This window comes from Chrysemys picta, chromosome 14, assembly GCF_011386835.1.
Source record: "Chrysemys picta bellii isolate R12L10 chromosome 14, ASM1138683v2, whole genome shotgun sequence".
Lineage (NCBI taxonomy): Eukaryota > Metazoa > Chordata > Testudines > Emydidae > Chrysemys > Chrysemys picta.
The window spans coordinates 34,273,118-34,301,095 of NC_088804.1; the positions used below are offsets into that span (position 1 = coordinate 34,273,118).

At 40.7% G+C, this 27,978-nt stretch overlaps 2 protein-coding genes across 5 annotated transcripts in view; both read left to right on the forward strand.

The window, feature by feature from the left end:
* CENPN (centromere protein N) overlaps positions 1–23,123 on the forward strand; it is a 32,944-nt gene extending 9,821 nt beyond the window's left edge. For 3 of the 4 annotated variants that reach the window (XM_065567639.1, XM_005292322.5, XM_065567640.1), the window contains 6 exons: positions 540–710; positions 3,342–3,443; positions 4,260–4,317; positions 5,600–5,712; positions 9,892–10,015; positions 10,344–12,437. In XM_065567639.1, the coding sequence (XP_065423711.1) occupies positions 540–710; positions 3,342–3,443; positions 4,260–4,317; positions 5,600–5,712; positions 9,892–10,015; positions 10,344–10,459 (684 nt within the window). In that variant the 3' untranslated portion in view covers positions 10,460–12,437. Of the gene's footprint in view, positions 1–539; positions 711–3,341; positions 3,444–4,259; positions 4,318–5,599; positions 5,713–9,891; positions 10,016–10,343; positions 12,438–14,678; positions 14,815–22,997 lie in introns of those variants that run through there. The other variant, XR_010592672.1, reaches the window with a different exon arrangement.
* On the forward strand, positions 15,643–27,961 carry ATMIN (ATM interactor). Its single transcript, XM_005292320.4, has 4 exons — positions 15,643–15,963; positions 22,998–23,123; positions 24,607–24,806; positions 25,829–27,961. The coding sequence occupies exons 1-4, from the start codon at positions 15,724–15,726 to the stop codon at positions 27,663–27,665; spliced, it is 2,403 nt and encodes an 800-aa protein (XP_005292377.2). The 5' UTR covers positions 15,643–15,723; the 3' UTR covers positions 27,666–27,961.
* The last annotated feature ends 17 nt before the right edge of the window (positions 27,962–27,978 follow it).

Below are 27,978 nucleotides of genomic sequence, written 5' to 3' on the forward strand. Positions count from 1 at the left end.
CCAATAACCAGTTGAACAGCAACCTGAGTGGTAAAAGGAAATGGAACGGGGCAGAGAAACTACCCCAAAGCATTGACTGTAGACCTTGACCTCTCTGAAATATATTCAGTCCTAAGGCTGAAAAACTACTACTGTAATGTAACCTCACACCTGTAAAATGGGTAGTGAAATAGACTCATTAGAATGGAAGCACTTGGGTTACCATCACTAGTGCTCCACATAAAATACAAAGGTATTGCTGCTATCTACCTTTGCTTCCAATAAGGGTGCTTGCATTTATTTATTTATTTTTAAATAAGACGCCTTCTAATACAAAGATATTTTCTAAACACTACAGGCTAAATTCTATCTGGTGAAAGAATGCTGTGCAAGTCAATGGGATAAGTCTCTTTCATTAGAAGTGGCATATCACATGTTCACATATAGTACCTAACTGTAATGCATAAACACAGGGGAACAGTTAACCCACACAACGTTAGTTTTGGTGTCTCCTGATTTGAGTGCCTAACTAAATTGTAGCTTTTGATTTTTCTAATCAGGTGACTATCAACTTCAGAGAATATGAGGATAATGCAATATGGATTCGAATTGCTTGGGGAACCCAGTATACAAAACCAAACCAGTACAAAGCTACTTATGTCGTGTATCACTCGCAAACTCCCTATGTCTTCATTTCCAGTCTTAGGAGCAGCATACCTCTGCTTTGTCAGGTATAGAGCAAACTTGATTGTTATAGATTTCCATCATGTTGTTTCTAGTATCAAAAGAGGGTTGTTGCGATGTTTCCTCACACTTTCACTGGAAAATCTGGAATGTAGTTGTTCTGGAAACATAACACAATCTTTAGATTAGATCTCTAAATGGAGTTCACTAGGGGCGTTCAGAGGCACAAGTGCAAACGTGCATTCAGAGATACATTCTCAGTATTGGTGCCCCTCTCATATACCACTTTAAAGTCCATACCAAAACTCCTTAAATACAAACCACTTAGAATAACTGCCTTTAAGATTTTTCTCTTTATCGAAATTTTATTTAATAAAGTGAGTTTGTGCTTTTACTAGACTATAATTTTAAATCTTTGAACCGGATGTGCTTGTGTTGAGGACCTGTTAACTTGCAAGGTATCTTTACTTCATATCTTTAAACTGAATTGCTACAAGTGGCCACATGATGGGTCTTAAAAGCTGGCTTAGAGTAGAAGTGATAGTTACTGACAAAAATAGGGGTCATGGCCTATGACTGCCTATTAAAACCTCATATTATTGGCGCTTGTCCCTATTACCTTTGTGACCTTCTTGGAGACTGGCAGTGGATGTTCTAGGTACAGTAGAACATCAGAGTTACAATCAATCTCCATTCACAACAAAACGTTATGGTGGTTTTTTCCAAAGTTTACAACTAAACATTGACTTAATACGGCTTTGAAACTTTACTATGCAGAAGAAAAATGCTGCTTTCCTTGTATTTTTTTTAGTAGTTTGGCTTACTGTACTGTATTTGCTTTTTTGTCATCTCTGCTGCTGCCTGATTGCATACTTCCAGTTCCAAATGGAGTATATGGTTGACTGGTCAGTTCATAACTCTAGTGATAGTAACTCTCAGGTTCTACTGTATTCGAAATATGAAAGCAAATTGCAAGTACAGTTTTGTATGTTCTTAGGGTGACTACTAAGCTTCTGAAGCCTTGCAGTATGAGAACAGGATGTACTGGCTCAATGAATGAGTATACTGAGTGTCCAAATTATTGACATTAAGATCATGGGGCAGATCTCTGAGATCTTAATTCAAATTCTTGGAAATTTACCTTTCCAATAACATAACCTTTAACTTCTAATAATCCAGGAGAAAGACCTGGGTGTATTAGTCGATTACAAGATGACTGTCCTGTAATTCATTCTAGAATGAATCAGGCTGGGTATTTCCAGGAGTGATAGGGAAGTACTAATGCCATTGTATACAGCACGAGTAAGACCTCCTTTGGATTACTATGTACAGTTCTGGTCACCCATGTTCAATAAAGAGTGGGCAAACTTTTTGGCCCGAGGGCCACATCTGGGTATAGAAATTGTATGGCGGGCCGTGAATGCTCACAAAATTGGGGTTGGGGGGTGAGGGCTGGGGGTGCGGCTCTGGGGTGGGGCTGGGGATGAGGTGTTTGGGGTGTAGGAGGGTGCTCCAGGATGGGACTGGGGTTTGGAGAGCAGGTGGGGGATCAGGGCTAGGGCAGGGGGTTGCTCAGGGGTGCAGGCTCCAGGTGGCCCTTGCCTCAAGATGCTCCTGGAAGCAGTGATATGTTCTCTTCTCCTCCCCCGGCTCCTACACTGAGGCATGGCCAGGTGGCTCTGCTGCGCGCTGTCCCTGCAGCTCCTATTGGCCACAGTTCCCGGCTAATGGGAGCTGTGGCACAGCGTGCGGAGCCCCCTGGCTGCCCCTAAGCCTAGGAGCCAGAGGGGGGATATGCCGCTGCTTCTGGGAGCTGTGCAGAGCGGCCCCCGACCCTGCTGCCTGGCTGGAGCACCGGAATGGGGCAAACCCCAGACCCCAATCCCCAGTGGGAGCTCGAGGGCTGGATTAAAACAGCTGGCGGGCCATATTCAGTCTGCGGGCCGTACTTTGCCCACCCCTGGACTAATACAAACTGGAACAGGTTCAGAGAGACTACTAAAATGATCACGGGAATGGAGAATCTGTCTTATGAGAGGAGGTTAAAAGAGTTTGGCTTGTTTAACTTAGGAAAATGAAGGCTATGGGGGGATACGATCATGCTCTATAAATATATCAGGGAGTAAACACCAGGGAGGGAGAAGAACTATTTAGGCTAAAGGTTTCTAGCGATCAGAATAGTGTGGTTTTGGATCAGCCTTCCAATACAAGGGTGCAGTGGAGTGAGTAAATAACCTACCTAGTTTTCAGATGGAGCTTGATACGTTTATAAACAAGATTATGTGACTGGGTTGTCTGTGATAACAAGGGACTGGACTCAACCCATGAAGTCCCTTCCAGTTCTTTATTAGTAAATTCATATCTTACTGTGCAATGAATCAAGCTATCCCTAAGAATGCACATAATAATGCAGAGCTTAGACTACACTTCCATCTTTTTATTTTTGGTGGTTGGGGTCTTTTCTTCAACTGTAAATTCTCTGCATTACTGCAAAGATATGGCAACCTGTTTAACTTTGCATTTTTCAGATATGAGAATCCTCTTGGGTGATAGTGACCAAACCTACAACTTAATAGCTGAATAAAAATGTTGCATTAACCAGAAATGTGTTACGTTTTATTGTAAATAATGGTGACTTAAGAAGTAATGATAAAAATAATTTCAATTTTTATTTAAAGGCACTGGTTCATGCTTCCAATTACCATGACATCCATGAAATGGAGCTCCGAAGCCGTTGTATAGACTCCCTTAAAGATATTGTGTTCAAGAGGTATAGCCAGGTGAGTCACTTTTCAAGTTTATTCTAAGATAAGTCTTGGTTTTTTTGTTTCAGGCCTGGCTCTAAACTTCCTAGCAGGTGGGGAAAACCTCTTCCAAGAATTCATCATGTTACAGTAATACTGAACTACTGAGGTGGACAGCCTTTCAGTAAGGTAACATAAAATGGTGATCTAAAACCTAGTTTCCCATATACTGCTTTTTAGAGGCATTCCTGAATTACCAATTAAACTACGACATAGAGTTGGATAAAATGATTTAATCTTAAGGTTTTGTATTACTGCTTCATTGGTCTTAATAAAGTACAGGCAAGTCTCATCTTACGTTGGGGTTACATTCCGCTGCCAGCGCATAAAGCAAAAATCGCGTATAGTCAAAATTCCATTGAGTGTAATGACGGGTGGAATCGCCCGCGCTACAGGTACAGTATTTAAATTGTTGTTTTTCTCTTGTTTTTTTTGTTTTTTGCTGACTGTGCAAAGCTGAATTCGCGCATGTTAAATGCGTGTAAGATGAGACTCGCCTGTACTGACTTGGCAACTATTAGAATAGGTATTTACTCTGCTTGTCTAAAGAACACTTCCAAATAGAGAAACGTTTTCTGAGTATAGTCAGGAAAAACGTCACTTTCCAAAACTAGGATTTCGGATTCTTAACTTCCATAATTGGTAAAAGCAAGGAGAGCACTCTGTTTCAGAAGGGTTTTTTTTAAGGAAATCTGGAAACTATTTCTAGCGAGAGCTCCTAGAACTGGAAATAAACTGATTGTAAAGACCTTGTTGTTCCTCCTCCCACACTTTTTTGTATTTTGTTTTTAGACCTTCCAAACATATCACCCAAGACCTCTACAAGAAAGAAATGTTGCTCCAGAAAAGGGTATATGCTTATTTTTTTTTTAAATATATGGCCTTTTAAAATAAGCTTTGTTCTGAAATATCATTACTTTTCAGGTTTGCGTTCTTAGGTCTTTTAAATGTTTCTTGTTATAAAGTGCCAAGTAATTATTATATTACATTCATAGTATAGTACATACACTGCAGTGATTGCTGCTTGCCAGACTACACCTCCACCCTTTCCCAGGCTGGCTGAGTTCTGTTTACTAAGTCACTGAACATCATTTGGATGCCCATGTCGTGGTTCTGATTCTTATACCAGCTTGGCTGGTCAGATAGACTCCACTATCTTACAGTAACTGTTTCTATTAAATGTTTCGTCCACCTGGCTCCTATGACCTGCCCTCCATTCCCACTCATTCTCAGCACAGATTGATTCTGAAGACAAATTAGCAAGTGGTTGGGGTCACACTGCCCTAATTGTCCTTGTGTGGGAGGACATGTAGAGCGCAAGCACAGCCCCAGTGAATGCTGCTGGTCAAAAGAGTTTGGTCTTGCACGTATGAGGTGCGTGTTCATGATAAGTAGGATCCATGAGGATAAAACATTCAAGGTAGACTTTTTATACAGCTACTGTAAAGTTTCTTCCCTTTGAGATAGCATGCTTGTTTGATTTCTGGCTGGCTTCTGCAGTGTTGCCTTAACTAAGAAATCCAACATGCAGTTCTGAAGCTGTTACCTTTACATAACGAGCACTTTTGTCGAATTAGAACTTTTTTGTCAAAAAAATAAATTTTTTCCTAAGCTTGTTTTTTAGGTCAGGAAATAATATCTTCACTTATTTATATGACTTACCTAGCACTCTTTTGGCTGTTTGAAAAACAGCTAATGAAATCTAGGTAATTCCCAGAAAGGAATCTTAATAGACGAATTATCTGTTAAATGTCAAACTTCTAAAAGCCTGGATGGATTGATGCTCCTAAAATTAAGCTGCTTATAGCATTTGCTTAGAGTTAGGCACATTGTGAGTGTGTGGCACACAAGCATTTACTCCCTCACCCACAAAGTACACCATGCTAAACTTTTTTTTCCCTTTTTGGTCAGGCTGTTTTATTAGTTTGGAGTTAGTTTTAAGTTGCAAATCTTCATATTTCACTAGCTATCTGCCAGATGAGCATTTTATGCATTCTCTAAAATTTGTATTCTATTCTGGGTATGTCACATCTAAAAATAATTCCCAAAGAAATGGTATGTGTAAATAATAGCTAAACAATCCCATATGAGAGTTAACAGGGTGTGGTGTTGTTTTTTTCCCCCTCCTCCAGTGGATCCGAGGATAATTCAAGAAAATAAAAGGGAAAAAGAGAGAATCCAGAGTGTGAATCAGGAGGTCTTTGGTGAGGGTCTCCAACCAAAAATAGAATTTGCACAATATAAGGTGATAAACACGTTTAATCCTTCTAATTTGGTTAAAATGACTAATCAGTAGATGTGTTAAAGCACAGTTGTAAAAATTCTCTAGTTTTTCTTCCGTTTTGCACAAAATGTTACTAGATTTTTTTCATAAACTAGTTACAATTACAGATTTCTAATGCGCAGCTCTTGCTGCATTCGTGGGATCTAGTGCCCAAAGAAGCTACATTTAAAATTCTGGATCGTATCTCAGTCTTGCACAATCCATACTAATTGAGTAATAGTAACTTTAATTTGATCATACTCTTGGGACCAAAGTATTTTGGATGTTGTACTATAATAAAATGAGATTTTAAGTACTGATGAAATAGAAGTCCAGATTATACAGAGTACAGGTAACACTCAATAGATAGCCTTAGTTATGAACAGTTATTTTTCAACCTATGTTTTAGTCATGTGTATTTTTAGTAAAAGTCATGGACAGGTCACAGGCAGTAATCAAAAATTCACAGCCCCATGACCAGTCCATGACTTGTACTATCTACCCCAGACTAAATTTTGGGTGGGCAGGGGGAGGGAGGGACATATCACCACTTTTGGGGAGCTCCCTGAGGCAAGCACCACCCAGGGCCCTCGCCCGCTCCTGAGCCCCCTCCCACACCCAAACTCCTGCTGCTGGGGGTGGGGGGAGGGAGGGAGGGAGGAACGTGGTGCCTTGAGACTGCCCCAGCAGTGGCTGGTGCGGCTGGCCCAGGGTCTGCCTGAGCTGGTCAGGCGGCCCCTAGGCCAGCCGCACTGATGGCTGCAGAGGTCACAGAATCCATGACCTCTGTGACAAACTCGCAGCCTTCTTCATAACAAAACTATTAATGTATCATTAGGGATTCCAAGAGATGACCCTTAAAGTTTTACCATATACAGTGGACATAACTGCGTGTTTTTTGTTTTTAGTGGGGAATTGTTTGCCACATGGGGGCACCCCCGCTTGCATTAAGAAGGTATTCTTCCACCTAAAAATGTATTTACACTAGCAAACAGGTTGTTGAAAGGCACAAATAAAATAATTGTAATAGGCCCCGTAAACAAACTTTTAAAATGTATGCCCAAGACTTGAAGTCAGAAGTTAATCAAAGCAGCATGTTGGTGCAGCTGCTCTTTTTAAAACACTAACTATAGCTGTGTTAGGAACTGGCTTGAACCATGCTTGAGAGAAGAATCCAGACTGGAGATATCAGGCAAGGAAAGGAGCAAGGGAAGACACAGGCAGCCAAAATGCTTGATGGGGGGGGGGGAGGGGGGGAGGCCAAAAATTGTGGGAGTGGAAATGTGAAGTGAGGAACTGGAGTGAAAGCCTCAGAGAATAGGGAGGTCTGTCCCAATTTGGGCCAGAATTGGATTTTCTAGAGCAGCGGTTCTCAAACTGGGTTGGGACCCCAAAGTGGGTCAGGGCCCCATTTTAATGGGGTTGCCAGAGCTGGCGTTAGACTTGCTGGAGCCCGGGGCCAAAGCCGAAGCACGGGGGCTTCAGCCCTGGGTGGCAGGGCTCAGGTTACAGGCTCCCTGCTTGGGGCTGAAACCCATGGGCCTTGGTCCCCCTGCCTGGAGCAGTGGAGCTCAGGCTTTGGCCCCCTTGCCCAGGGCAGCAGGGCCTGGGCAGGCTCAGGCTTCAGTCCCCCCTTCCTGGAGTCATGTGGTAACTTTTGTTGTTAGAAGGAGGTTGTGGTGAAATGAAGTTTGAGAACCCCTGACTAGAGACTGTAGAATAAATAATTTTGGGACATTAGGTCTGAAAAGTCTACCTTGAACAGCTTATTCTTCTGATACTTCTAGTCCCTGCCTAATGTATTCTGTAGCATATCTAACAATCTCACAGGAGGCGGTAGATTTTTCTTAGCTAAAACTTGCGATTGGAATGTCTTCTCCCACAACCTAGTTAATGAGAATATTAATCATTTCTGTGTTTAACTCAAAAGGGGTTAAAAGGACTCTACCCTTAAATCATGCTTATGTCTGAAAATGTTTACCTATTACGGTTCCAAGCAACACTTAAAATGATTATAACTGAAAGAGATTAGAGAATTTAATTTGTTTATTTTACGCACTAGTCAGTTTTCTGTTTGCATGAGTCTTTCATTCAGCAAATGGGGAGAATATTTGCTTTAAATAAGAAATTGATCATGAAACAACAAAAGCCCACAGTTTAAGGGCAAGTATGGTAATTGAAATCTCTTTTAAATAGGGTGTTGATGAATCGCAGTTAACTCACACGATTAACTCAAAAAAAATTAATCATGATTTTAATCGCAGTGTTAAACAATAGAACACCAATTGAAATTTATTACATATTTATGGGTATTTTTCTAATATTGATTTTAATTACAACACAGAATACAAAGTATACCAGTGCTCACTTTATATTTTTGATTGCAAATATTTGCATTGTAAAAATGATAAAAAATAGTATTTTTCAATTCACCTCATACAAGTACTGTAGTGCAGTCTCTTTATCATGAAAGTGTAACTTACAAATGTAGATTTTTTGTTTTGTTTTTGAGTGAAATCATGTAACAATGTAAAACTTTAGAGCCTACAAATCCACTCAGTCCTACTTCTTGTTCAGCCAATCGCTCAGACAAACAAGTTTGTTTACATTTACGGGAGATAATGGTGCCCACTTCTTATTTACAGTGTTGCATGGCACTTTTGTAGCCGGCATTGGAAGGTATTTACATGCCGGCTACGCTAAACATTCATATGCCCCTTCATGCTTCTGCCACCATTCCAGAAGACATGCTTCTATGCTGACAGTGCTCATTTAAAAAAAAAAATGCATTAATTACATTTGTAACTGAACTCCTCTGGGGGAGAATAGTATGTCTCCTGCTGTTTTACCCACATTCTGACATATACTTCACGTTATAGCAGTCACAGATAACACAGCACATGTTGTTCATTTTAAGAACACTTTCACTGCAGATTTGACAAAATGCAAAAAAGGTACCAATATGAGATTTCTAGAGATAGCTACAGCACTTGACCCAAGGTTCAAAAATCTGAAGTGCCTTCCAAAATCTGAGAGGGATGAGGTGTGGAGCATGCTTTCCAGAAGTCTTAAAAGCAACACTCCGATGTGGAAACTACAGAACCCAAACCACCAAAAAAGAAAATCAACCTTCTGCTGATGACATCTGACTCAGATGATGAAAATGAACATCCTTTGGTCCACACTGCTTTGGATCGGTATTGAGCAAATCCCGTCATCAGCATGGACATGTCCTTCGGTGGTCGAAGCATGAAGGGACATATGAATCTTTAGCGCATCTGGCATGTAACTATCTTGTGACACTGGCTACCAACAGTGCCATGCGAATGTCTGTTCTCACTTTCAGGTGAAGCGGGCAACATTATCTCGTGCAAATATAAACTTGTTTGTCTGAGCAATTGGCTAAACAAGAAGTAGGACTGAGTGGACTTGTAGGCTATAAAGTTTTACATTGTTTTATTTTTGAATGCATTTTTTTAAACAATTCTACATTTGTAAGTTCGGCTTTCATGATAAAGAGATTACACTACAGTACTTATATTAGGTGAATTGAAAAATGCTATTTTGTGTTTTACAGTGCAAATACTTGTAATCGAAAATAAATATAAAGTGAGGACTGTACACTTTGTATTCTGTCTTGTAATTGAAATAAATATATTCAACAATGTAGAAAACATCCAAAAATATTGTTTAACAGTATGATTAATCACGATTAATTTTTTAAATCTCTTGACAGCCCTACTTTTAAATTAAGAATTTAGTGTTTTTAACCTTTTGTGGTTTCCTTTATTACTTAAAAATAAATAAAATAAAGAACACTAACTGGCCTATTTTCAATTTTAAAAAAGGTCAACTGGGTATCTGGTTAGAAGGGATGGTGCCCTGAGGAAGTCACCACTTAGCACCAGGAAATGCTTGACTTATGGTTTAGCACAACAGTTATGACAGCCAAGTTTTAAATAGTAATTGCCCATTTTTGTATTGTGTTAAACTGAAGGGCATGTTGCCATAAATTGGTTACAGGTCTCTTCCCAGTTGAGAAGAGAGAGGACACATCCAACAAAAAAGCAAGGCTCTAGTCTTAATATTGCCTTGTTTTTTAATAGTATGTACATAAAGGCATATCCTTGCTGATGACACTTGAATGCTTTGTGTTCACAGCTTGAAACAATGTTTAAAGGTGAACCTGAAATGGACATTCTGACTGAAAAAGAACCATTCAGATGTGTAGTCAAATTTTCCAGTCCCCATCTTTTAGAAGCATTGAAATCCTTAGCACCAGCAGGTGAGTGCTACAATATTAATAGGTGAACTATTTTACTATGTTGTCTTCCATTTAGCTTGCATATATTTCATAAGGGATATTTGAGTGGTTAATCTGATTCTGTGTACATATACATAGAAATTTAGTGAACTACAAGAATTCTTCTATAGATAACCTTAGCTGATGAGGTCAGATTTGCACAAAAGCATAAGTTTATATGTCTGCTTTGCTTACAGCATTAGTGATTGAACATGGATATTCAATTTATACCTTTTAATCTAAATCATATGTGAAAGATAAAATGGTGGATGAGTTAAGCTATAATTATTTTTTTTCCCCTTCCTTCCAGGTATGGCTGATGCACCTCTTTCACCATTACTTACATGCATACCACAAAAAGCCAGGAACTATTTTAAAATTAAAGAGCGAAAAGGCATACTTTCAGCAAGCTGTCTAGGCCCCTGACTTTTTTTTTACTGCAAAGACTCATTCACAGAGAATTATACATATATAATGTATTTAACTACTGTATTTAATCAAAAGATACATTTCAGAACCATTTTTAAAGCTAATTTATTCTTTGGTAATACCTTGTATCCTTTTAAATGATAGTTTACATTTAAGGTAATACTTTTTCCCTACTGTTCATTTTTAACAAATGGGTTAGCCAATGAGATTGACTAATGGCCTGTCGTCTAGCAGATAGCTGAATTTACTGTTTCAGCCAATTAAACTAGTTCATTGAAGTTCTTCTGTGGATCATAATGTATTTGGTGGATGTACACAATAAATTAGAGAACAGATCTAATCAGAATGCAATAAGTCAAGTAATGTGGCAGATTAGTGTTCTTTCACTGTATTAGCACCACTTAACAAAACAGTTAAGTCTGCAGTCTGTCATCTAGCATCAAAGACATTAATTCTGAGTGAGAATGTCAGGAGACCAATATACACTACTGGGAAAACTAACATTCTAGCCTTACCTTGATGTTTTCATTTTTCAACAGAAGACTTCCTTCCTGTGACAATATTCTATTGTCATGACTTCATTGATAGTGAGATGCATTTTTAATGTTTTGTTTTGTTTTTTAATGAGGTTTTGGGTTTGATTGACTAGCAAAAGCTGGTATCAAACATTTGGTGCATATTTTTCATATCCTTAAAATGGTATTAAACGTCTAACAAACAGATGTGATACTTAATGTACAATAGGTTTTTAATTATTTATTTTATCAAAAGACTGAGTAACTAGGTATCTAAACAATTAAAGATAGTTACTTAAGTTTCACCATAAGATTAAGACACTGAAACTTTCTGTTGAAGCAAATTACTTTTTAAGAGTAAATTATAAAGAAGTAACACTCTTAAGATTAAGGGCCTACAAAGTGCATCATTAGGGCTGTGCACATATCCCTAGTTACTACAATATCTTTTTAATATAGCTGGTAAGGGGAAAAAATTCTGACTACTGCACGTGAATTGCTGTTCATGATGTGTGTGAAATAAGTTAGATGTGAGAGATGCAAAACCCAAGCTATATATACTTAGACAAATCTCTGGGCACTTATCTGACAACAAATACTAACTGTAATAAACTATAAATGGCTGAGGTAATCTGCTAAATAGTCTCATTTGGGCCCAAGTTTAGTAATATATCAAAGCGCATGCCCAAGTTTGAACATGTCAGTAGTCCCATTGACTTCAGCAGAACTATTCATGTGCATACAGTTAGGCATGTGTTTTGTACCTCACTGAAAGGTAGTCCTTTCAAGATAAGACCATCTGCTACTAATGAAGTCCAAAAGCAAAGTTTCCATCTGACCTTAATGGATGTAAGATCAGACCCAAAGTTTGTAATCACCAAGAGCAACAGCCAGTAAGGAACTTGTCTATTTTTAATTATACTTGTGTCTTTTTCTGTGGCTATTTTGAGATTTCATCATGGGTCTTACCGTAAAACATAATGCAGCTGGTATAACTTTTACTTTGGGGAAGTAGTGTTTCTGAATGCATATCTTACTAGGGTCTGATCCTGCCACACTCCTTGCACACTAAAACTTTTGACTTTGTGTACATAAAGATTGCAGAACCAAGCTAATGTAGTGTTAAAGCAGAAATAGGGTTTGCAGTAGAGTTCTAAGTGTTAATAATTAAACAGCCATTTTGAATTTCACTCATTTAATATTTTAAGCTACAGATGTAATTTACTTGGTTTGAAGATCACTTGTATTGTTCAAAATGTCTCTCTTGGATTCCGTGTTGGTTAGCAATTTATTGTTGATGTATTTTGTGTATTTGAATTTTTTATTCACTTAGATAATGTCCATATGCGGAGAGAATTTTTCAGAAAGGTTGCGGTATAGCATACTAAACTATTTTGTTAAGTTTTGTGTGATTTTGTTTTTGTTACATTTGAAAGGACCAATAAAAATTTAAAGTAGAACTTCTTGTAGAAGTTTGTTTGGCTTGAGATACTTCAGTATGACCCATTTATACTGAATATTTTTTGTAATGATTATAAACTGAATCCTTTGTATTGTACACTATTGGACCTATGCTGCTATTTTATAAGTATGTTTCTTTTAACTAAAATTCAGCAGAATTGAAAGTGTTTAAGTATAATATTGTGCTATTACTATTAAGAGTCTGTTTTAATTTGTGATCCAAACTAAGGCCTCTCCACAATCCCCATAAGAAGGGAAAGACTACTTTATAAAAGCATAATCCACAAAAGATGAATGAAAGTTCCCTATCTAAAGTATTTATCTTCTGATTATATTTGGCAATTCTCAGCATATTTAATGTCCCTAAATATACTTTCATTCTATAATGAATTAACATGCAAAAACATGTTAAAACATTAAGGTTGCAAAGTCAAGCGCTCAAAAGTTAGGAAATGCCAGAATTAAGGTTACCTGTGCAACTTTATTTTGGCTCCTTGGTGTGCATACATTGACTATAATCTTTAATTAGTTGAACACGTACTATTTTTCGACAGGACCCCTGCCTCATTCAGTGCGCAGGATCGATGGTACTCTCTTAAGGAGGAACTATTTGATATTTTGTTTCCTTCTCGTTCAGTGAGTGAGCCCATTCCTTATTTACTGCAGAGTGACAAGCTGTGGGCTCTTCTTTTGACAGTGAGTGAGCACTTAGTCTTCTGACCTTCAACCATCATACAGAATGGCCACTTGCTTTGAAATCAGCATTTTCTGTTAAAGTCCTTAACTTGTACAATGCTAATGAAGGACTTTTTTCTTTGAGTTATTTAGTTACAGGGGTATACACAATGTATACACAGTGCTTCTGAAGCATCTAGCACTGGCCACTGTGGGGATACAGGATATTGGGCTAGATGGACCATTGGTCTGACTCAGTATGGCCATTCTTATGTTCTTATATAAATATTTACCATTATATTATAACAGGAATAGATAAGTGAAAACAATGCAAATAACATCCCATTAGTTTTCATGACGTTTAAACACCCACTACACTTATACATCTAACCATTACTTTGATCTATACTAATATACAAGTGAATTGACCTGAATACACTCTAGCATGACCTGGTCTGCCATCATCACAGTAGAGTCTTCCAGATTCAATGCCTGTTTTGGTTGGCATGTCCTACATTCTTTGTTTAAGGAGGACTCCTAGTACCCACCTCCAAGCAGACAGACAACTGCTTGTTAGTCCCCTCAAGTCTACTCCTCTGGGATTCTATATTGCCAAAAGAACTGAGGGATGGTTGGGCTTGCTCTGCCCTTTATGTTCTCTGGTGTGAGTGCAGCACAAAGACACCTTGGGCACAAATGCGACCTCAAGAATGTAATCTCACACACAATGCCCATGTTCATCAAGAGTGGAATCCATGTGGCTAACACATCTTGAAGAAGCATAGTTACTGTAGAGAAAATATTTATGTATCTAACTCAGTTTTCACACCCAGATCTGATTTTCATGTAACATTTATTTGTAACCACAAGGAGAGGAGATGAAGAATAAAATTAGTAGTTTTAATACTTTCCTCCTTTCATTTAGAGAAGTCTATTTTCCTGTTTGATATAATGGGAGGACATACGTTCAAAGTATAAGATTTTATAGGGTAATGTTGTACATATCATTTATTAGCCATACATTTTCAAGTGGATTAAAATAATTTTTTTGAAATGCAGTATTTCTGTTTAATGCCTGAAGGAGAAAAACCTTGCTGTTAACTTCCAAATTTTTATAACCCTCAAGAATGTTCTGAGCCTGGATCATTATGTAGTTAATTAAAAGGATTTCACGAGTCATAGGAGATTAAAATGAACATATATTCACTGTATCCCTTCATAGACTTCAGGACATTTTTAAAGGTTGGTTTTGCTGTGCAAATGCATAATCGGAAGAGGAAAATGAAAAGGTCCTTAATCCTGAATCTACAGATCCTTATATTTGCATAAAGATTACCTTGTTAAGCCTGTATAGTCCAGAGTTATGGATATGACAGGGCCAATGAAAAATGTGAGAGAGAATTGGAAAGAATAGTTTTTGTATTTGCAGCATTAAGCTCTACCTTATTTTATCATCCATTTACATTAAATATATATAGTTTAAAAAAAAAACTAGGTAGTATGTCTTATGTAAACTATACTTTAAATGTATGTGAGAATTAAGTATTTTTTAATTTTCTTACCAGTAATATGCTTGGGAGTTAGAGATCACAGGAGAGGAATCAAAGCTGAATCTGGCACAAAAGCATAGGCGTGGATCTGGATTGATGAAGGGATGTGATCATGAGTTAAGAATCCTGAAAACAACTATGCTGTGTGCTTGTAAGTTGATCAAACTGATATATATAAAATAAAAAAAATTCAGCTATGATATTTCAAAATATGATTATGGACAGAAAAAGAGATGACCTACCTTACCCTGTTTCCCCGAAAATAAGGCATTTTTCATTTCTGAAAAATAAGACATCCCCTGAAAATAAGACCTAGTGCATCTTTGGGAGCAAAAATTAATATAAGACACTGTCTTATTTTCGGGGAAACAGGGTAGTTTAATCAACCCAGACTGGTGCATAGGAGATAAGAAGCAATGAGATGTGAATGGTGATCTCAGTGAGAGAAAATGAAGGTTTAGGAAGTGAGGGTGGGGATGTAGTGGGAGACAAATTATAGATTGTCTTAAAGTTGAAGGGTGGTTTAAATCCTGCCATTTGTCTCAGTGCTGTGTAATTTGTCAGGACATTCACCCTTTGCCCTAGAATAGCATTCACAATCCTAATTTCAAGAGCTTTTTAATTTGAGTTTCTCACCGTGATGGCTGTTGAGATAGATTTGAAATGGAGTGTTGTCTTCCTGAGTCTGTAAAGAGCCAAGAAAGACAGAATGGGAGATCTGGAGCCTGCCCTAACCCTAATCCCCCTCCTACCCTCCGATCCGAGCCCCTGGGTCCCAGCCCTATCCCAGAGCCCGCACCCCCCGGTGAGAAGAGAGTGACGGTTATTCGGGGACGAGGCGACCCGGGACAGAAGGAAAACTGAAGCTTGAACGATGCCGGGCAGAGTGGAGGCGTATTTATGGGCGGAGCCCGTGCCAAGGGGTGTGGCCAGCGCCGAGCCCCGTCACGTCTCTTATGAATATTCAAGTTACATGATGAGCTGCCTCCGTCGCGGCCCCGCCCCCGGAAGTGCTGCTGCTGCTACTAGGCCGGTTTGTTTGTAAGCGGCCGAAAACAACATGGCGGCGCCAGGTGCTGCGGTAGCAGAGCCCGGACGGTGCGGAGAGGGGCCGGGGTGGCCCCGGGCTTCGGCCCCTGAGGCGGAGCGCCCTGCCCCCCGGGAGCTCGTGCGGCCGTCGGTGACGGAGCTGTCCCGGGCCGTGCGGACCAACATTCTCTGCACGGTGCCCGGCTGCGGCAAGGTCCTGCCCAACAGCCCGGCCCTGAGCATGCACCTGAGCAAGGCCCACCGGGTCCAGGTACTGACCCTCCCCGGCCCAGCGGTCTGGGTACAATCCTCCCCTGCCTTGGGCCTAGCCCAGCGGGTCCGGGGACCGACCCGACCCGACCCTGCCCTGGGCGTGCCCCAGCGCCTCCGGGTACTGACCCTCCCCTCAGCGTGCACCTGGGCATGACCCACCTCCCTTGGCCTGCTGGGACCAGGTATCGAACCCCTCATATTCCCCACTCCCAGCTCTGAGCAAGACTCGGCTGTTTCAGGTACTGACTCTCTCTCAGCCCAGCTGGTCTGGATATCTAACCCCTTTTATCCCTCCCCCAGCACCTGAACAACACATCCCTGGCTCACGGGGGCCAAGTACCAAACCTTTCCTACTCTGATCCCGTATCTGAGCCCGTGTACTAAACCCTTCATATTCTCTACCCCCAGCCCTGAGTGTGCATCTGAGCAAGCCCGACCAGGTCCAGGTATTCACCCCCAGCCCACTGGGTCCAGATACCGAATGCCCCTTGCCTTGAGCATGTTCCTGAGCAAGACCCTCCAGGTCCAGGTGCTGAACCCCGTATTTTGCTTGTTCCTGAGCATGCACCTGAGCAAGTCTAACCAGGCCCTCCCCTCCACCCCTCAAAAATCCCCTAACCCTGATCCAAGGAAGGCCCATGTATTGAACCTCCCTCCCACAAATGCATACACCTGGCTTTTAGCATACACCTGAGCAAGGCCATGGAATCAAACTCCCCAGCCCAGCACTGTGCACGATGTAAGCAAGTGTAGATCCTGCTTGTCCCCATTATTCCTCACCTCTTGAGATCTTCTGAGCATGCACCATGTCTAGCTGTTCAGAGGCACCAACTTTCCCCTTTCCCTGGGGGTGTTTGACTCCTGCTCCACCCCAGGCCCTGCCCCCACTCCACCCTTTCCCCCAAGGCCCTGCCCCATCTCTTCCCACCATTGTTCTGCCCCATCCTCTGAGTATGCCCCCCACCCCCCTGCAGTTCCAGCTGATTGTGGCGGGCGGGAGGCACTGGGGGGGCGGGAGGGGGTGGCACTGATGGGCTGGGCCTGCCAGGGGGCAGGAGGCTCTGGGGGAGAGGGAAAGGAGCTGAGCACCCACTATTTTTTTTCCCTGTGGGTGCTCCAGCACTTTTGGAGCTCTTGGTGTGCACCTAAGACTGTTGGTTCCAAGTACCAAAGTCCGTGAGTCTGCACTTAAACTAGATCCTCTTGGTCCTGATATTGACTGCCATCTCTGGTGCTGACAGCCCTGGGCATGCACGAAAGTAATATACACCAGGTCTGCATACTGACCCATGCTCCCAACCTGACCCCAAGTGTGTACTTGAGCATTGACTGCCTACCATTTGTCCAGCACTACATCTGTGTCCTCTGGGTCCTTCTTGCCTTCTGATTTATCTAACATTTAGATGGGAAGGTCCCATTCTCAGTTTTAAAGCCCTCTGCAAGGGATAGTTAGCATTTTTTAGAAACACAGTAAACTGTCCAATTGTTTCTAAAGCCACTGTTTAGAAGTTTTATATAGGTGTTGATGGGCTGTTCTAGGTTAGTGTATCATGTTTATTCTATTACAATGGGGAGAATGATGCATTTTCTAGCAACAGCTTTTTTGTTTAGAATGCCCTTCAGTGTGAAATGTATAAACTTGTTTAACAGTATATGCATACTTAGTGTTTGGTTTGTATCTCAGTGGCTTTGTATGTGATATCTTTTAATATATTTTTAAAAAAGATTCAAGAATAACAAATACTGTTAAGAGTAGCTTGTTTTTTTTTTTCTAAAGATCATTCATCATTTTATTCATTATTTGTATTGCTGAGGTACCTGGAGGCCCTGGCCACATTGTGCTACGGGAATACAAACATATAATAGTTCCCCAGGCACCAAAACCTCATATTTTCTTAGGGAAATAGCCAGTTAGATTTGTTGATTATTGGTCAAGTTGGCCTAGGTGGATCTCAGCTAAAAAGCAATTAGAAGGAATTGAGTGGCATCAGCTGATGTGTCCTGGGGTTGAGGGACACAAGGGATACATAAAAAGCAACAGAGGGTCCTGTGGCACCTTTAAGACTAACAGAAGTATTGGGAGCATAAGCTTTCGTGGGTAAGAACCTCGCTTCTTCAGATGCAAGTAATGGAAATCTCCAGAGGCAGGAATAAATCAGTATGGAGATAACGAGGTTAGCTCAATCAGGGAGGGTGAGGTGCTCTGCTAGCAGTTGAGGTGTGAACACCAAAGGAGGAGAAACTGCTTCTGTAGTTGGACAGCCATTCACAGTCTTTGTTTAATCCTGATCCGATGGTGTCAAATTTGCAAATGAACTGGAGTTGAGCAGTTTCTCTTTGGAGTCTGGTCCTGAAGTTTTTTTGCTGTAAGATGGCTACCTTCACATCTGCTATTGTGTGGCCAGGGAGGTTTGTGTAGAGAGCCAACCAGGGAGGTTGAAGTGTTCTCCTACAGGTTTTTGTATATTGCCATTCTTGATATATGACTTGTGTCAGGACTGGTCTTGTGTGACCGGGGTGGAAGCTGGAGGCATGAAGGTAGGCGTAGCGGTCGGTGGGTTTTCGGTATAGGGTGGTGTTAATGTGGCCATCGCTTATTTGTACGGTGGTGTCTAGGAAGTGGACCTCCCGTGTAGATTAGTCCAGGCTGAGGTTGATGGTGGGGTGGAAGCTGTTGAAATCATGGTGGAATTCTTCCAGGGTCTCCTTCCCCTGGGTCCATATGATGAAGATGTCATCAAGATAGCGTAGGTAGAGAAGGGGCATGAGTGGATGAGAGCTGAGGAAGCGTTGTTCCAGGTCAGCCATAAAAATGTTGGCATATTGTGGGGCCATGCGGGTGCCCATAGCGGTATAACTGGTCTGGAGGTATATATTGTCACCAAATTTGAAATAATTGTGCGTGGAGATAAAGTCACAGAGCTCAGCAATAAGTTGTGCTGTGTCATCATCAGGGATACTGTTCCTGACAGCTTGTCTTCCATCTGTGTGTGGGATGTTTGTGTAGAGAGCCTCTACATCCATGGTGGCTAGGATGGTGTTTTCTGGGAGGTCACCAATGCATTGTAGTTTTCTCAGGAAATCTGTGGTGTCACGGAGATAGCTGGGAGTGCTGGTGGCGTAGGGTCTGAGTAGGGAGTCCACATATCCAGACAGTCCTTCAGTGAGAGTGCCAATGCCCGAGATGATGGGGCGTCCAGGATTTCCAGGTTTGTGGATCTTAGGTAGTAGATAGAATAACCCCGGTCGGGGCTCTAAGGGTATGCTGATTTGTTCCTGTGTTAGTGTAGGGAGTGTCCTGAGTAGATGGTGCAGTTTCTTAGTGTATTCCTCAGTGGGATCTGAGGAAAGTGGCCTGTAGAATTTGGTATTGGAGAGTTGTCTGGCAGCCTCCTTCTGGTAGTCAGACCTGTTCATGATGACAACAGCACCTCCTTTATCAGCCTCTTTGATGATAATGTCAGGGTGGTTTCTGAGGCTGTGGATGGCATTGTGTTCTGCACGACTTAGGTTATGAGGAAAGCGATGTTGTTTTTCCACAATTTCTGCCTGTGCACGTTGGCGGAAGCATTCTATGTATAGGTTCAGACTGTCATTTCGACCCTCAGGAGGAGTCCATGTGGAGTTCTTCTTCCTGTGTTGTTGTTGGAAGGGTATCTGTGTATCAGTGCACTGTTCAGTGTTATCTTGAAAGTATTCTTTGAGTCGGAGGCGGCGAAAGTAGGCTTCCAGATCACAGCAGAACTGTATCATGTTCGTGGGGGTGCTGGGGCAAAAAGAGAGTCCCCGAGATAGGACAGACTCTTCTGCTGGGTTGAGTGTGTAGCTGGATAAATTGACGATATTGCTGGGTGAGTTAGGGGTACCCCTGTTGTGACCCCATGTGGCAGGTAGGATTTTAGACAGCTTACGGTCCTTTTTCCTTTGTAGAGAGGTGAAGTGTGTAATGTAGATCTCCTGTCTTATTTTAGTAAAGTCCATTTGTGTGGAGGGTTGGTTATTTATGAAAGTCTCCTGGTTGGAGAGGGATACATAGGATTTGTGTGCAGTTTCAGCAGACATTGTTCTTCTAAACAGTCCGAGCTTGTGCTTTGAGGTGCACACAGCACTCCTGGATCCACGCAGGCCATCGTTTTGAACCATAGTTACTGCAGTATTTAACTGTTGTGTTCCAAGTTTGCTATCAGGGAAGAAAATACAATGTGTTCTTTCTCCACATAAACTGCTGTAATAGCTCTCAGAACTGTTATCACAGTGCCGTGAACACTCATGAGATTCCTTGTACTCAACTTTCCATTTGGTAATAGCTTAGGCTAGTATTGGAACACTTGTGTGGCTCAGACACATAGTGTCTATGGAGATTAGATTTTTGGAGATACAGATTCTAATGACACTTTACCTGGTCGTGACTGACTGAATGATACTTTAGTTTAGAGCTACATACACATAGTCCCAACTTCGGAAACTTTTTACTAATATATCTAGAGTTGCCTCTTCCATATTCAGCATTATTTTACAGCTTACCTCTCTTACTAAACCCTTTTAGCAGGTAAGTCCAACTTGCTAACTAAGTGCCTAAAAAAGCAGATAGTCACCTAGCGGAATTCTCAAAAGTGCCTAGACACCTAGCTATCACTGACTCTCTAGGGTGCTTTTGATAATTCCACTAGGTGACTATCTGCTTCTTTAGGCACCTACCATACCAGGGGTTCTCAAACTTCATTGCATCATGACCCCCTTCTGACAACAAAATGTACTACCTGGCCCCAGGAGTGGGGGACCGAAGCCTGAGCCCACCTGCGACCCACCACTCTGGCTGGGGAGATCAAAGCCGAAACCCCCACTGGGTAGGGGGGCCAAAGACCAATCCCAAGCCCCACTGCCCCCAGCAGGGGGTCAAAGCCAAAGCCCTTCCACCATTGACTGAAGTCCTCATGCTTCAGCCCGGAAGGTGGGGCTTGGGTCCCAGACCGCAGCAAATCTAACGCCAGGCTTGGCGACCCCATTAAAACAGGGTTGTGGGGTCCCAACCCACAGTTTGAGAACCTCTGTACTAAACCTTTACAACATAAATAATCAATCTGACCCTTAGTAATGTCGTGGTGGTGGACCGTGGTGTAACAAGATAACCATCTTGGAACTTAGTGGTTTTTAGTTTTCTCTGACTGTAATTAATTTTGATACTTTCAAGAGTCAGAGGAAAAGAGGTGAAAGTAAAAACTTTATCCCAAAACTCCACAAAACATTTAATCGACAAAGTTCAAGAATCTGTTAGGTTTGCTTTTGGTGAAATTAGAGAGTTAACCATCTCATTCATTATATTCTTTGAACATCATTGTATGGACTTGTAGTATTAGTAAAACTAACTTGCAACAAAATGTCTTTTACTAGAAACCAGGTTTGAATGCTTAGAAACATAAGTTGCTTGACAAACTTGTATAGCATTGATTATGTTCCATTCATTGAAGACCTAATGTATCTTGGTTTGGTAGCTGTTAAAGCTTCACTTTGATTCGCCTCATGCTATGCTGCAGGAACTTTCTGGAAAACGACGCCTGTTGGAGCTGCATGAGCACCCTTCTCACTTAAGATGTTTGAAGCAGAAGTTATAAAAATGTTGTGCAGTCCCAAACTACCTCAGTTTATGCATTTCTGTGGTCAGGTGCAGGGACCTTCTCTCTGTTCCCAGTGTGATTTCTTGGGTCTTTTTAATCCAAAACTCAACTTCTGGTGTTGCACTGTTGTACTGGTAGGTTTTTATTTTGGCCCTACAGTTCTCTGGCTATTACCAATATGTCTATCAGGGTTCTGAGGTCTCAAGTAAGAAGGATGTATGTAAGCAGTGTTGTGATGTGTCCCTCTATGTTCTGGAGACAGATGTGGGTACCTGCTATTCTGCCTGGGGTAGTAAACCATTACTTGGATTGCTACTCTATTGTAGGGCCTTCACACCTTGAGCTTGCATTGATAAGCAGCAGAGGCTCTGTGCCTTCATCAGGGAGGCCTTATGGGGCTGGTCCCTGGATCCAACATCAGATTAGCAGTCTGCCCCCGGACGCATCAGATCAAGTTAAATCTAATTTCACACTGCAGAAGTTGGTACCAGAGAGAGATCTCCAGGGTTGTAGTGCCTATAGTGTGATCCCCAGCCAGTTCCAGGATCTGGAGGGACAGAAGAGGTGCTACTTTTGTCTTTATGCTTCCCAGCAGCACTGTGTTTTGTTCGGGTGCAGCTGAGTATTTTAGCCCAAAATTCCTTCTTAGCTAGTAACCTGCTACTATCCCTAAGTGTCCAGGCACAGGTGGCTGAAATATGTGGAAAGCAGAATAATGTGGTTGAGACTGAGGGAATCTTCCTTGGGGAGGGAGATGTCTCTTCCAGAGACAGCTAAGCAGAATCTGTCCCTATTGGTATTCTGGTTCTGTAGTATAGTGCTGTGAACATCTAGACTGCATACAAGCACACACAAAAAGTTTATTAAGTGGCACATGCAACTCTAGTTCTTTAATTTTACTTGTTTCAGCAACTTTAATGGCAGTGTGATTGTTCCAGGCAAATATAAATTGTAAAGTAGAAATCTTACCGGTTGGAAACACCAAGCATAATGCAATTCTGAAAAATTGAAACTACAGTGTATTGGAACACTGTAAATATTTAGTGAAATGCAATGAATATTTAGATCCATTCATTTTGGACTCTAAAAGATTAAGAAATATCATGTGTAAATTGTTTAGATTCTGAAAGTATTTCCTCTATGGTGGGGAGAATTTAATATTTGGAAGTAAAATAATAGTATACTGCTCTAGGATCATCAGTTGTGATTCCTGAAGAGTTCTGCTGGTATAGTTACAAAATAGTATCTGAACAGATAAGCAATTTCATTTGGGTAATCTACCAATTCACTTAGCAAAGAGTTTTCAGCTTGAATGTCAAGGCTGGTAAACATTGAGCAAAATTTAATCTGTATTCTGAACACTGTATTAATAGTACAGACCCATTTGCCAACTTTTAATAAAAATGTACTTTTTCAGGATGGAAAAATAAATGCATCAATAAGGAAGGGTTTGAAAACTACACAGAAATTCTACTGCTGTCCTATTGAAGGCTGCCCTAGAGGACCAAACAGACCATTTTCCCAATTTTCACTTGTAAAACAGGTATTTTTTTTTCTGGACTACTTTTCCTTGAGTAATAGTATAAGAGGAATCTGGGGACAACATGGGCCAATTTTCAAGAGTGAATATACCTTCCTGTATCCAAACACACGTGCCAGACATCCCAATGTGTATACTCAAGTTGCAGAGCAAAGTGTGTGGAGAAACCCCAGTTTGTGTGCAGATGGCAGTTTGCACATCCACTTTGGAAGACTTGGGCCTTTGTGTCTAACAGGCACTGGCATGTTCTCATTTAAAAAAAAAAAAAACAACTTAGAAAAGGTCATTCAAATACAAATTTTCCAAAGAGCTAACCTATGGCTAACATTTTTCCATAAATGTCCAATTATAACACAAAGTCCAACGGCAATAAGCTGGTTTAAAATTATTAGCCATCTCAAATGGATAAGAAATAAGACTAATTCCTGTACTTTTGTCTCAAGAGTTGATGTCTTTAGACAGATGACTTTCTGTTGCATGTTAATCAAGATTCTCTCTTGTTAAGAAAATGTCACTTATGCATTCTTTATGAAAAATATTAAATTCTGTTGAAAATCCAACTGCCAACATTTGTGACTCCTCTTCAGTGTCAGTCAGCTGCATGATCCAGCATGGTAGTGATGTGGTCTAGTGGCTAGTGCTCAGGGCCATAAATAAAGGGTTCTGTTTACTTGCTCTGGGAACTTTGGACAACTCACTTAGCCTCTCCTCTTTGTTCTAGGTTTTTTTTTTTTTTTTGAAAGAGAGAGAATGCCTCTCTCAGGGTGGGTATTTTGATTATTTAAATAATGTTAATAAACAGCAAGATCCTTGAATGAGAGGCACTGTGGGCTTGATCCTGTGCCCACTGAAGTCAATGGCAAATCTCCCATTGATGTCAATGGTACAGGAGGAGGCCCTGTAAGTGTTAAGTGGCAGTAGTTAATCTATATCTAAAAGCTGTGGGAATTGATGACATAAAATGAATGACCAGGTGTATGAGATTGCCAACAAGTTCATTCTCTGGTATTGTATGAAGACTTATTCCCAAGTAAAACAATGGAAATCAATTAGAAGGTCAATGATGGTGTAAAATCACATTTAAACTACTGTTTTTTTTTACAAATAACTAATTAAAACTATTAAAACTAATTTAAGCAATTTTTCATTGTTTACTTTTTGCCCTCACCTCAGCTTGGACAATGAAACTAGACTTCTCTTCATTCTGTAGTTCTCACGGCTTTAGAATAGTATTGTATTGTTTGTGCCTCGAGCAGTGCAAGAAAATATTTAAATTTTTAAATCTTTTTTTAATGAAATGCCTAAATATTTCTATTGAATTCTTAAAACTGTTTCTAATTAAGGATAGTTTTTTCACTCTTCCCCAAGACTAGCATATCTCCTAAATTGTTTTGCATGTGTAACACTGTATCTGTCTTGTAAAGAAATTACTCTTAACCAATTCCTTTGTATTGCTAACTTGTCTAACTTTCACTGTGAATTTTAGCACTTTATGAAAATGCATGCTGAAAAGAAGCACAAATGTGATAAATGTAGCAACTCGTATGGCACGGAATGGGACTTGAAACGACATATAGAAGACTGTGGCAAGACTTTCCAATGTACTTGTGGGTGCCCTTATGCCAGCAGAACAGCATTACTGTCTCATGTTTACAGAACTGGCCATGAGATCCCTGCAGAGCACAGGTAACAGTGAAGCTATTGTTGATTAAGTGATTTAATTTATTTTATATTAAGTATTATGATATCTTCCTACATGTGCCTCATAATTAACTCCTTTCGGTTGATAGGAGGTGGGCCTGTCTCCTACCTATATGCAGTTAACTCCCACTAACACTAATGCAGTTTGCTACTTCTTCCTTCCGTTACTTAGAGCAGTCCTAGCTCCATTGATGGCAATGGGAATTGAGTGTCCAGTACTATGTAAGATCAAGCTTCTAGTGTCTAGCACAAGAAGTGCTACCAGCTGTGGTCCTCTTATTGCTGGTGACATTTATTGCATTTGTTGTTAGAGCTACTATTGATTCTTGTTGGAACTGTGCGACCTGCAGTCCTATGAAAGTAGAAAGGGAATGCTCTTGGATGGGGAATGTGCACGCCCAGTGTAGTTCTGTAGCCTGAAGTAAGCAATGTTAATTAAATATTTTTACTCTTAACACTTATACAGCACCATAAGTGTCAATTGCTTTCATTAGTAAAACAATAAGATTGGCAGTTAATAAAAAGATAAGTATTAAAAATTGCCATCTATAAAATGTGCATAAATCTTCCTAATAGTGTGCATGCATGAAGCAATCTATTTACTGAATCCTACTACTGTATGTGTTTTGCAGAGTGAGATGCTGCAAGATTATAATACTTGTGCATTCTTGTATGCAAGGGTTAGAAAACCTAGGCTCCAATTTTCTATAACACTGTAACTACCTACTTTGGAAACTCTTTGAACGTTTTCTTAAACACCATAACCCAAAATGCTGAGAGGTTACTCTTTTAGCATTTTCCTCATTCTCTTCCTTATTAAAGTAAAAAAAAAAAAAAGAAATCTCATGGTCAGGATTAGTTTTTCTGCCAATTCAGACCTACGGAAGGATTTAACTTATACCTCCACTCCCACAAGGTCTAGTGCCATGATTGAAAGAGTTGGGAGGGAGGATTTTGTTGTTGGTCTCTAAACTGTGAGATAAATTCTTAATGTATCATGTTTACAGGGATCCACCTAGTAAGAAAAGGAAAATGTGCACTGAGGTTTCCAATCAGCACTTGGCAGAGAAAACGAGTGAAGCATTCATCAGTGCACGCACCAGTAGTACTTGCACTCAGGAATTGGAATCATCTGAGATGAAACTAATGGCCTCCTTTGAAGGCTCCTGCAGTTCTAATATCAGTAAGCAAACGCTCTCACAGCCAAAGTGTACACCGAAGATGCTTTTGCCAAAGCCCAAAGTAGCTTTGGTTAAACTTCCAGTAATGCAGTTTGCTCACTTGCCTATTTTTGTATCAGCAACAGATTCCTCTGTCAAACCTGTTGTAGTGGCTGTTGATAATCAAGGCTCTGTTATGAGTACTGTTCACTTATTACCTCAGTCTATAGGAATTCTGATACCAGCATTGGAGGCTGAATCACTTGTATTTAAAGACACAGTGCCTATTTCAAAAACGGCAAATTCTGGTGATGTTGAACCAGTTAGCACCAGTGTCCAAGTCAATTTGGGTAAGGTAACATCAAATAGTACAGTACAAGAGCTGGGGAGCATGTGTCACAAGAATAAAATCTCTTCAATAAATGTACAAACTGACTTATCTTACATTTCACAGAACTTTATGCCAGCTGCAGCCTGGACTCCTGATTCTTCTGTATCCTCTTGCTCTCAGACAGACCTGACATTCAGTTCACAGGTTTCGCTACCAGTTAGTGTTCAGACTCAGACACTGTTGCCCAGTTCTAAACTGACTTCATCCATAGCTGCCCAGACTGATGCTTTTGCTCAGGCTTGTTTCCAGTCATGTGGTGTTTCTAGAGAGACTCAAACCAATAGAACGCAGAACTCTATTGATGGGAGAGTACAAATGGACCAAGCTGTAATGTGCAATGACATTTTTGACAGTGTTCATTCAGCGTACAATGTTTCAACCCAGATTGGGCTCACAGAAAACACTTTAATGGCTGCAAACATGGATCAAAGATTGCTACAAAGAAGTAACTGCAAGACCCTGAGTCAGGATACAATAAAATCTGAACCCATTATCAACTTCAATACACAGACTAATATACTCCCACAGCAAAATATGACAGATAATCAAACCCAGACAATGGACTTACTAAGTGATCTGGAAAACATCTTTTCAGGTAACATGTCTGGCCAGACATTGGATAATCGTGGTCTTTTGTCTGACACTAGCTCTGGTGCTGATACACATCTGCCATCTGGCCCTACACAGAGCACGGGAATAGACTTTGACATTGAAGAGTTCTTTTCAGCTTCCAATATTCAAACACAAACTGAGGAGAGTGAACTTGGTAACCTGAACTCTGAGCCGGTCTTGGAATCTCTGGACATTGAAACACAGACTGACTTATTTTTTTCGGACAGTGCCACTCAATCCTATAGCTGCAGAGGAAATTCTAACTTCTTAGGTTTGGAAATGTTTGATACCCAGACACAGACAGACTTAAATTCCTTCTTAGACAGTAGCACCCATTTGCCTTTGGGAAGTATTTTGAAGCAGTCCAGCTTCTCCATGAGCACTGACTCATCTGATACCGAAACCCAGACAGAAATACCCTCTGCTGCTAAAAATATACCTAGTCAAAATATAGAAAATAAAGTCCAGCTGAATAGTGCTGAAACACAGACTATGGATAGCTGCTTTGAGACCCTTGGAAGCCTATTCCTTACCAGCAATGAGACACAGACAGCTATGGATGACTTTCTTCTGGCTGACTTGGCCTGGAATACAATGGAGTCACAGTTCAGTTCAGTAGAAACACAGACCTGTGCAGAATTGTGTTCCTTGGTTTGTCAGAAGTTTGGAACAAGCCATTGAGTGCTACTTAATAAAATTGTTTTCCTTGTGGTTTGAAACTAAGTTATTGGGGTGGGGAACGGGAGAAGGGACTGACCAAGTTATCTACGTTGAATGTAGTTGCCCATATGCAGTTGGTCTAAAAAAACTTTTTAATGCATAAGGTACTTAAGCTGTTGTATATGTAACTTAAACAGAATATGTATACATGTTTGTAACCTGTTAATGTAAGTTTGAACTTTTAAAGTGAATGTTCTCGTGGTGCCTACCGTTGTTGATCTGTTATAAAGCTATATCGACATGTCCATTGAACCTCCGTTCAGGCTTTTATATT